The 11,813-nt window shown below is 47.6% G+C and overlaps 1 protein-coding gene across 1 annotated transcript; it reads right to left on the reverse strand.

Annotated features, from left to right (window-relative positions):
• Nucleotides 1-2,831: 2,831 nt before the first annotated feature.
• Nucleotides 2,832-3,957, reverse strand: LOC125533110 (transcription repressor OFP8-like). The gene has a single exon (XM_048696884.1). It carries the CDS (start codon nt 3,811-3,813, stop codon nt 3,073-3,075), a length of 741 nt encoding a protein of 246 aa, XP_048552841.1. The 5' UTR covers nt 3,814-3,957; the 3' UTR covers nt 2,832-3,072.
• Between the last annotated feature and the right edge of the window lie 7,856 nt (nt 3,958-11,813).

Raw genomic sequence — 11,813 nt, forward strand, 5'->3', positions numbered from 1 at the left:
AATTTATAGCTCTGGGTGCATCCGTCGGGAGCACCCTCAGCTATTGAACAGGCCATCCAATAGCGCTTGCAAAGTTCGCGAAACAAAGAAAGTAGGACAGGTGCGACGCTGAGGGCGAAAATCGAGCAGCCACGACCCCCAGCACTACACTCACGGTAATTTGGCAGGGGCGTGCGCGAGAGATTTCAGTCACGCAAATTAACTCTGATCAATTCGTTGATCTTGTCGAAATCATTTCCGTGAACACAGATGCTTGGTCCGTCGAAGATCCATGAAGGTGTCAGCATCCACTCAAACTGACGCCGAAAACTTTGCCTAGAGTCATCTCGAGAGACTGTTATAGGATAAATTTGATGCGCCTCCGCGGATCCACTTAGCCCTTCTTTTAGGCTCCAAGGCGTAAAATTCATAAACTTGGACTTGGAATTAGCCTATACCGGCGTTCCTCCGGGATATTGAGTGGCATCTTTCTGAAGTATCAGACCACGTGCTAGTATCACTACTCGGGTTTTAATGGCACATCCATACTCGGATCTCTAGTCAGCCTCCTCCGTGAGATGATCGAGTGCCACCAAGTTTCTCCTCGTGGTCAAGTATCCTTGATCAGTCGAGAAGCACCCGTACCAGAATACATTAGAATTTTGTTCAACCCGTAGTCGACTAGAGCTTGGTGATAGGTGTCGAGTACCTCTGCGGTTCTCGGGCCAATCCAAATCACTAGTAGATTCATTCTACAAAATCTCAACGATTCAGGGGCTTCCTCTTGCACAATGAAAATCAAGGTTTTCTCCTGGATGATGATCATGGACAGGCTCAACACCCAGGATATGTTACTGCGCATGCACTGGAATGTGTCTGACTCCCCTGCTTGTGTCCTTTGCCCAGGGAATCATCGAGAGGATAGAGACCACCTATTTTTTAACTGCAGATTTAGCCACAGAGTATGGAATTTTTTGCAAATATATTTGCCTCTAGGGGAGGATCAGGTGGAGACTGTTATGCAAGCTAGGATAGACTTTGCTAAGTCATTTTTTACTGAGGTGTGTTCATATCCAGCTGGAACATTTGGACCATTAGAAATGGAAAGGTTTTTAGAAATGAAAGGCCATCTTTCAACAGATGGAAATCTAGTTTCATTCATGACATCTCTCTGATGACACACAGGATCAAATCTAAATTTAGAGATGAGCTGTTTGGATGGATTGCTTTCTTGCCTCCTTGAGGTAGTGTTCTTTGTAACTCTTAGTTTTAGTTAGGTAGTTCTTTTACCTTTAGTCCCTCTAGGGCTTTGTACATTTGTATATGTGTATTCTTTTCTTTAATAAAGTAAGGTTGTGGAACCAAGTTCTACGGTGGTTTCTAAAAAAACGATTTATGGGCTAATGTTGGGGATATCCATCATGGGTAGGGGCAAGATAGGGATATGTTGACCATAATGGAGGGCCCACAGCACCAGATATGAAAACCTCAAGGATTCTGATCCACTCGGACGAAGGTTAAGATTCCCGTCACTCGGATGATATTCATCCACTCGGATGCCTCCAAACCAATCGGATCTACAGAGCACTCAGTGGTAGGAGGTAAACAGCCGGATGGGGAATCCAGAACATCTAAGGGCGCATGATGCATGCGTTACTAGCATTTGCTCAGTACTATCTGTAATGCGCATCATGAATGCAATCACTTAAATCCATTTGTAACGTAGCTAGACAAGGGGGTTGTGCACTTTATATAAGCCACCCCATAGCTGAGGGTCAAGGGTTCGCAATCCTTTGTAATACTCAGGCACAAGAGAAAAACACAGCTCCAGAGCTTGAGACGTAGGGTTGTATCTCGGGAGGGGCTCGAACTCGTAAAATCCCCGCGACACCCGTGTCATGCTAGATCTAGTCCTTGTCCGTACCCCTATTTCCTATTGTTAGAATCGTTCCCACCAGATACCCGCTTAATGGCGGCATACGGACGGGCGGACATTGAACGGGCGTGGTAGATATTCGTCCCGTCCTGTACAGCAAAACGTCTCTTCGGTATTGAATAGGCGCGAACACGGGATACGCGGAGCAGGCGGCGCTCTCGAGCAGCGCGCCGCTTCAATACCGGTGCAAGTGAGAGGTCGCGTCCGCTCTGAGCCGGCGTCAGTGCGGAGCGGCCGCTCTACAACGGCATGAATGTGGGCTGATGCTGGACAGGAACACACACTGGAGAGGGGTGAGGGTTTTTGGTGGTCTATGGTAGTCCGGAACGGGCGTGGCAACGGTCCATACGCCCGCAAAGACCCTCCCTCCGGACCGCCGAGCGGACCGATACAAGCCCGCATTGCATGACACAACACGTCCGGATCATATGATTCAGACGTATGCGTATGGTTTGAGGATCGGTGTTAAAAATGTTATCGTAGAGTAAAAACACTTCTGAGGCCGGAGGTTATCCTCTTTTTCGAAAAAAAAAAAAACAAAAACACTTACATGCGTGCTGAGGTCGACCGCTCGGAAACATTTTCGTTGCCGCCCGTGACAAAAGCTTGCCGGCACCTTAGCTTCAAAAAAAAAAAGCTAGCCAGCACCTATAGTTCTATCGATTGGAATTCTGCATCTACAATTTCATTTCCTACTTAATTAACCAAGCACTACCACGACCAACGAGCAGCCTAGCGACCCGCGGGAATCACGGCGGTTTCCTTCGCTTTGCCCGTTCCTATCGGCTCGCTTTGAGCGTGTCCGGCGTGCACCAACGGCTAAAAACAACTTGTGGACTGTGGAGAGAAGGCAACGCTTTCCCCCTTTCGTACCAAGAACGCTGAATTGCTGGCAAATCAAATCAACTTTCCAATCGAGGACAAAACAAATCAACTTTTCAATCGAGGACATCCGGAACCTGAAAATGTTCCTGGCTCGTCCGTTTCAAACGTTTGTACAAGGCAGAATATGTGAAGTCGAAGAAAGGGAATGAATGCACCAAGAACTCACCAAACCCTACTAAAAACCTTGTCCCAGCCAGAAAGGAAAATCGGCGGCTGGTATTGGATCCACGGAGCGCCGCACAATGCCGTGGTTGGGGTGGCACGCTCGTCAGTCAGCGGAGGGAATTCGCTGCGGGGAGCCTTTTCCTGCCGTGGGAGTGGGAGACGAGGAAGTCCGGGGTGCGCTCGTAGCCGGAGAAGACCTCCTCCCAGATCTCGGCGAAGGCCCGGAGGATGAGGTGGTGGTGGTGCGGCGCGTTGAGGGACAGGAACCGGTGGAGGAGCTCCCGCAGGTCGGCGCCGCCCACGATCTCCTTCTCCACGATCATCTGCAGCATCGACCGCCGGAAGTCGGCCAGCGGGTCGGCCGACTCCTTCACCACGGCCACGCTCTCCTCCACCCTCCTGCCGCCGCCCTCGCTGGAGGTGCGCCTGTGCCGCCTCCCGTCGCCGACGCCTTCGGCGCCGGCGCCCTGCAGGGAGCGGACGGTGCGCTCGAGCTCGCCGAGCTGCCGCAGGAGCGCGGCGACGCTGGGGGTGCTCCCCACGCTGGTGTCGGCCTCGTCCGTCGACGAGGGTGAGAACGAGGAGGACGCCGCCGCGGTGGAGATCAACGACGCCGCCCTGCTGTTCCCTGCCCTCCTCGTCGCCGTGGTGGTGACCGTGGACATGGTGGTGGCAGTGGTGGCGGTCGACGTGTTGGTGGGCGGCGTGGCCATGGGGGACTGCTTGTCGGAGCCGTCGGAGACGGAGACGGCCTTTGAGCCGCCGCAGCCGCACATGAAGCCGCGGCCCTTCCTCGTGATGCGCAGCCCGCCGCCGGCGCCGCGGCGGCGTAGTATCATCGCCTTCATTGATCGATCGGGCCTTGTCTTTCTCGGTTCGGTTCGGAGTGTGCGGTGCGGGCGCGCACGGCGAGGAGGCTCGGCTCGTGGGACGAGCTGCTGGTGTGTACTACCGGAGTGAAGAGAAAAATGAGAAAACCCGTGGTTTATAACGAGGCAGCCGGGCGCCTTGCAAAGTCAAACGGCTATATTAGTTTTAGTTTTTCCGTGGAAGCAATCCGATGCTGGTGAAACGGTCAGACGAAAACTAAGCACATGCTGATCCGCATTTAACCACGCACCGTACAATGCACCGATCATCTTTTCCATTTCATAGGACTCAATTCAAAAAAATTTATTCTTTTCCATTCATGATCGTCTTATCTGTCCTATTTTTTATTGACTTGCCAAATAAAAATTATTTTCCTTGATAAGGCAACAAATATTTACTAAATTTTTGATCGAAAGGGGTTTCCCCCACCCCACTTTTTATTAAAAACGGGGCATAGCACAGACCCAGACTGTTAACAGCATTCGGGTTCACCAGAAGCAGCAAACCAGACAGTATTTTACGCAACACCCCACACCACAAACTATAACAGTAAATCTCAATCGCGCCACGCAGGGCAGCTCAAAACTCACACACTCTATAAGTTAATCAGCACACACACGGGGGACAGGGTGAACCCAGTCACCCCGAATGAGCCTTCAGCACATCCCCGCCCCGGGGCCTTTTTGAGCACGCTCTCAGCCCCCAGCCCAAGCGATCCTGAGTAGTTCGCCCCTTCGTCGGTCCAGGAGTAGGAGGCAGCGTTGGAGCAGCACTGATTTGTCGCCTTTGCATAGGATCTTCCATTGGTGTAGAGATGAGCTGATCCGTCCCAACACCGCCCGGGTACTTGTCCATGATATCCCCTGAAAACACATGTCGTTACGCATAGTCCAAATCCCCCAGATGGAGGCAACACAAGCAATGTTAATCAAAGATGTTTTGCTATTCAGTTTCCAAAAGGAAGATAGTTCAGCCATATCTTTTGGGATATTAAAACTAAAAGTATCAGCTACATCAAGCCAAATTTGCTTAGCCACTACACAATCAAAGAATAAATGCTGAACAGTTTCATTCTCATTACAAAACAAACAACACAAGTTATCAACCACCCTTCTTTTGCTTAAATTGTCTCTGGTAAGAATTTTGTTATTATAAGTTAACCACAAAAAGACCAAGTATCTGTTGGAACAACAATTTTCCAGAAGTTTTTCCAAATTGGGGTAGACACCCCTCCCCAGTTTATCATGTTGTAGAAGGATTTAACAGAATAATTCCCAGATGGTTCCAAAAGCCAGACAGGCTGGTCATCTTCATCAGTTAAGGTCTTAGTAGAGATTAACTGAATCAGGTCATGCCATTTACTCATAAAGCCAGAATCCACACGTCTACTGAACGTGAGTTTCAAATTAGTACCATCCCACACCTCAGCTACTACACATTTCTATTGCTGACAAATTTCATATACCTCCCAAAATTGAGTTTTCAGGGAAGAATCCCCAGCCCAAGTGTCGTCCTAGAAACTGATTTTGTCCCCTTTTCCCAAGTTCCATCTAAAAAAAGGTCTAATACCCTCAAAAGCCCAGGTAAGCCCTTTCCAAAAGGGCGACCCTACACCCTGTTTGGCCCAAAGTAAATTGGGTTTATCAGTTCTATATTTATAATCAATTAGTCTCCCCCAATCATTATCATGGTTTATGAAGTATCTTTTTGCCCAAGAGGCTAGCAAGGCCATGTTGAATTCTCTTAAGTTGGGAATCCCCAGACCTCCAAACTCTTTTTTCTGAGCAATCATTCCCCATTTAGCAAGATGATATTTGTGCTCATCTCCCTGGTCGCCCCAGAAGAAGTGAGCCATCTGAGATGTAATAGCATTTATAGCCCATTTAGGAAATTTTATCACAGACATCAAGTACATTGGAATGCTAGTGATACATGCTTTAAGCAGCACAAGTTTTGCCTCATAACTGAGTAACCTCCCCTTCCAACCGCAAATCCTTTTGATGATTTTATCTATAATGTATTGTATATCCTCCCTTCTTAGTAAATGTTTACTAAATAACTATTTATCAAATAAAATCCTAGAATTCATTTGGTCAGATAAATCACGGACAGGATTTTATTTGGTAAATAATTTATATCCTGTTGTGATATGCGGACAATTAATCTAGTTATATTAACTAGTAGTGATATGTATAGACATTGGCATGTTGTCATTTACTATTATATTTTAGCAGTAATTAATTTGCACCATTTTTGGGTGATACTTGGTTGACTATTGTAAGCTTCAAATATTGGTTCGCAAACATTCCAGTTACAAATATTCTATTTGAAATTATTCTTCCCATTAAAATGTAAAAAAAATAGATTTTTGTCCAACTTTATAGATATAAAGACACCCATAACAATTAGGGCCGTATCATAATTATTGAATTGTGGAAGCATAAATTTCTACTAACTCAGCAGAGTCACCAAAGTAAAAGAACAATAATAATTTCCCAACAAGGTTGTAATTTTTCCTATAAAAATATTTTTATCCTATGAAATTCCTACATAATTCCTCCAAACCAAAGAAGGCCTATGTTTAAGGCCTCTCCCGGTGCATGTATCATAGCAAGTATACGCACTGTAAAGTTAGCATGTAGATGATGTAGCACGGTAGTTAAATAAGAAAGAGAAGATACATGTGTTATGATATTATATAATACCTTACCAAACAAGAAAATTTAATGTGAAATAGATCTTTGTACACAACTTTATATCGAGATTTTACGTACAAATGAAGAAATAATAAGATGACACTAACATAATAGGTTATGATACTATGCAACGGAAAGAGGGGGGCGATTTGTGCACATAGGCGCGGGGACACCGACCATCTCTCATGCTTTTTCTTTGGACTTCAAATTTGAATCTATTATATCTTTTGAACCAAAAGTCCAATCTATGTTTTGGTTGCATATTTGAGTTCCTTGTGACGCGGGTTTTGAGATAAAACCTCCCTATGAATACGTTTTGACAAGTTCCTTAAACTTCACCGAGTCTCACCTACCAAAACTTGGTACCAACGAATGATAACTTCACTAAGTTTCAGAAACTAAAACTTACAACCATGCGGGCGATTGTGGAGAATCAGACAAGTTTGCGGATCATGAAGCAATCATGTGGCTGGGCGCGGCTGGCTAGGCACGTGCCCTTGCGAATTTCCGAACAAAAATATAATAACGAAAGTAGTAGCATCCAACTATGATACTATCTACTGTGAGAGACCTACTATGCAACCACAAAGAGAAGCTTCTAATGGTATGATAGAGGCTATTAACTACATGCGCGTTAATTTCTTACCGCGATATCAGCAACACCGCACAATGTTGACATTTCTTAAAGTTGCATATCTATGCAACTTGCAACTTAATGGAGAAATGAGTAAAGTATCAGAGCTGCGAGGCGATCAACGAGATGGGACAAGCTAGCAGAAAAATGCTAAGCTAGCTATGCCCTAATTAATGGTTAACAATAAGAAAGTTACCAAATTAATGGTCCTACACACTAACACATTTTTGTTATAATTTGATCGATGGGTCTACGAACCATGATGGGAGATGCCTTTTGGAAAGAAAGAAAAGAGAACTTCCTAGATGTTTTACGTCTACGTAGGATCGATAGATGGAGGGAGTAGTTTTTGTCTCATTGCATTAGCTGTTGACACATTTCCATCGCTCTAGGTAGGGTGTCAATAGGCCATTGAAAGGTGACACCGTTGATTAAAATCAATAGTTCATTAAAGTATCTGAATTTTCTATTTAACGTTGCATGAACAGGTAGATACCCTAAATATGCGGCAGATAAATGATGTGACGTTGTTGTGCATGCATCTTATGTTTACATCTAATCATATCCTCGTTAGTAACTATCCCAAACTATTCACAAAAATGCGAAGAATTATCGACGCGTTTGTTTCAATGATTTGGCTACGGTTTCCGATACCCATGCTATTCGAAACTGGCATATTACATTTGGTTATTCACGTACTACGTATTCACTGGCAGCGTTATACGGGCCTTTCCAGAGTTGAAAACAACCGAGCGGAAGGTGATTAGAAAACCGGACAAAAGCACACGAACCAAACAAAGCTTGTATTCCATAAAAGAAAATCGGAAGCAGTGCTTCTCCATACCGAAACCCATTACGTTACCTGAGGCGGAACCAAACGCGTCGTATAGGTTTTGACACGCACCAATGTGCATGCATGTCTTCAAAATATGATTTTGATCATCAAATGTTATTCTTGCAAACCTTCTGCACTTGAGTTAATTTATCACATTTTTCATGTCTGAATATAATAGAACGACATTTTTGGATCAACTTCCTAATTCTGGCCATCGATGCATATCTATGAATAACGTCACTCTCTGTTATTCCGGGATGACGCAGCTTACTTAATTGCGCACATAAAGTAAGTTTGGACGTCAAATCTCAATGCATGCAATGCAACCACTGAAAAAACGGTACTATGAGGAGTATATGTATTCAAGGGGACGTCTACTGGTGATAGTTTATGGTTCAAACCTGTTTTGTTTATCAGAAGAAAATGGTTAATTTGGATGAGTTCACATACTTTACGTCTGGAAATGATGTCGCACATCTTATCAAGTACCCCTAATACTCAAGTTGCATGGACCTGCCCACAAATTAGCCAGCAAGCAACCAAAAAACGAAAGGTGGAGGGGAGCATTATGTGCCGCGATGATTACAAATGCCACCTAAAATGAGGATCAGACTGCATAAACATATGCGGGTTAGCAAGCTAGCACTAGCTCTACTTCTCCTCGCAAAAAAATAAACATAAACTGGCTCTACTTGCACACGGGTGGTAGTACGTCTACTCTCCGCTTGAACGGAGTACTACGTAGCGCATCGGCGAGCGGCCGGAATGATTTGGTGTCCGACACGATCCATCATTTGGCCGGGCCGCGGACGTCTTTCTTCGCCGTTTGGACGGCGCGGGCAGTGCACGGCTGCTCCGCTTTTCGCAGCACGGACACTTTCCTGCTGCCACAGGCTTTTTCTCGTGCGTGCATGCAGAGGGGTCCGTGAGACTGGCTGCCTCTCACCCTTTCCGGTCGTGCTCGAGTAAGCTGGCCGGCGGTGGTCTGATCTTCGTCAGGTCTGATGTTTCAGCAAGAGCAGCACCAGGCATGCATGTATCCATCATACTCCTACCGCCGGCGCAGAATTGGACCACAAAACGAACATTAGCATTTGTGTGCGGACTTGTCTTTAGAGCATCTCCCGTTGGCCTCCCAGTCGACGATTTTACGCGCCCACTGGGGACGAGCCGGCGCTAAAATCGGCATCAGGTATGCATGTATGCATCATACCGCCAGCGCAGAATTGGACCACAAAACGGACATTAGTATTTATGTGCGGACCTCTTTTAAAAAAATAATATTTGTATGCGGACGTGTCTTTAGAGCATCTTCACCCATGCTCCCAACAGGCCCCTCAGGGCGCCTTTTTATGCGCCGGCACCAAAAAAACCCCACTCGTGCCTCAAGACGCCGAAATCCGCCGGCTCGGCCCGTTTTTGGGCCCGATGACCGCAGGCCGAACCCATCGCACTAGGAGGCGCTCGGGGGCTCCGGCGCAAGGGGAAACCACGCCTGGGCCACCTTGTCACGCGAAAAGTCAAGCCAATCGTCCAGATTCGCCCCCCACCCCCCGCGCGCTCGGCCACCACCCTACCGATTCCGGCGCCACCCACCACCCAGCACCGCTAGATAGGCCATTGCTCGCCGGAAAAAGAGAGAAGGTTTCGCCGCGGCAGCCTCTCCACCACCGTCCGGGCGAGTTTTTCGGCGCTCTGGCCGCGCAGGGCGGTATGCCGGCGGGTGTGCGCCCGCCAGGTGTTCGGCGTTTTGTCTGCTCGGTGATGTACTCGGACGACGAGGAGGCGCACGACGCTGTTGCAGGAGGAAGCCGATGCCGACGTCCAGGACGAGGAACACCTCATGGTCCTCGCCGCCCTCGTCGGCCTGCTCACGAGCAATGATAAACCGCGGCTCGGTGGCTCGGTGCCAGGGCAGTGGTGGCAGTGTTTGGACCGCAATACTTGCGAACACCCAATGCGGAAGACACTGCTCGGATCCTAACACAGAATGCAGCAAGAGGATTTCCTAGGATGCTTGGAAGCATCGACTGCATGCATTGAAAATGGAAGAACTGCCCATTTGCTTGGCAGGGGATGTACAAAGGCGCCAAAGGCGGTTGCAGTGTGATACTTGAGGCGGTGGCCACACAGAACCTCTGGATTCGGCACTCCTTCTTTGATATGCGAGGAACTCACAATGACATCAACGTGTTGCAATGCTCCCCTGTCTTTTCTAAGCTTGTTGAAGGTCATTCTCCTCCAGTGAACTTTAAGGTCAATGGGCAGCACTACAACAAGGGGTACTACCTAGCTGATGGCATCTATCTGAGATGGCCTACATTTGTGAAGTCTATCTCAAACGCTGTGCCAGGAGGCAAGAAGTCCCACTTTGCGAAGCTTCAGGAGGCTTGCAGGAAGGATGTCGAGCGGGCATTTGATGTGCTCCAATCTCGGTTTGCTGTTGTCCGGTACCCTGCTCAGACATGGTCGAAAGATCAAACGTGGGAGATCATGACTTGCTGTGTCATTTTGCACAACATGATTATTGAGAGAGAGAGCAGGAAGAGCCAGTGTTTGACACTGAACCATATTACAGGCAGGGTCCTCTTGCACAAGTTGATCATCAGCTACCGGCAACCTGGACCGCCTTTCTCAATATGCGTCAGGAGATCCGAGACCCACAGGTGCATCAGCAACTGCATCGGCATCTGGTGGAACACCTATGGAGGCTCAAGGGCAATGCCTAGCTCGACGTGTGATGAAATATGAGTTTTTATTTGTTGAACTATATAATTTGTATTGAACTATTTGTTGTTGAACTATTCGATTTCTATAGATTTTCTGTGATGAACTATGTGATAAAAAATTACTTATGTTGAATTCACGCCGAACCACGACGAATATGGGCCGATTCGCACCGATATCGGGCCATTTTTCGCCGAACGTGGGCCAAAAAACGGACACATTTGCGTCAAAAATGGGCCGATCTCGGCGCCTAGGGGCGACGACTGGGTACCCAACTGCCCCCAGAGCCGATTATACCGCCGACTCGCCTCTAGGCGGCGATTTTTATGCCTCCTAGGGGGTCAACGGCTGGAGATGCTCTTAGGACATCTCCCAAAGCCGCTCCTCAAAACAGAAATAGTATTTGTTGGACGCGTATGCAGAGAGCGATACAAGAGCCAGTCATAAAAGATTCAACACTCACCATAAATGTTCCCCCGCAATACAAATAAATTCGAATGTAATTCATGTAAACACGATGGAATTCATTCAAACAGTCATAAATTTGACATATTTTACATAAACCGGACGATATTTCGCCCATTCAACTAATAAAACCTAAAAAACAAAACTAGTTTGTAGCGGACGGTGACCTCGTATGCACGGCCAGGCTGGCCAGTGGCACCTTCGTACCTTCTGTGTCATCGCCATCGTCAAAGTGGTTCTTCCAACGGCGGAAGGGCGTGGGAGCACGACAGCCCAGCCCCTCCGCCGTTTGGCACTCGTGGACGAGCTTCTCTACTTCCTCTTGAGTCGTGTGGAGGGTTGTCGTAACTAACTCTGACCCTAGCCCCAGAGGGGCCGCCTACCGTGGAGGTCGAGGGCCCCAGAGAACGATTGTGGCGGTGCCAAAATCTTTACCTGGGGAGGAGATCCAGAGCCGCTACTTGTCGGCATGGAGAACCACGATGTCCGCATGGTGCGATGCGCTGGGGACGGCACCGAAGTGGAGAGGATCAGATAAGATGTGGGCGGAGAGGAGTGGTGCGGTGTGGAGTGGACGGTGCCGGAGCCGTGCTTAAATAGGAGTGCCCCGGCGAAGGAGCG

This window comes from Triticum urartu, chromosome 1 (assembly GCF_003073215.2).
Source record: "Triticum urartu cultivar G1812 chromosome 1, Tu2.1, whole genome shotgun sequence".
Taxonomy (NCBI): Eukaryota; Viridiplantae; Streptophyta; class Magnoliopsida; order Poales; family Poaceae; genus Triticum; species Triticum urartu.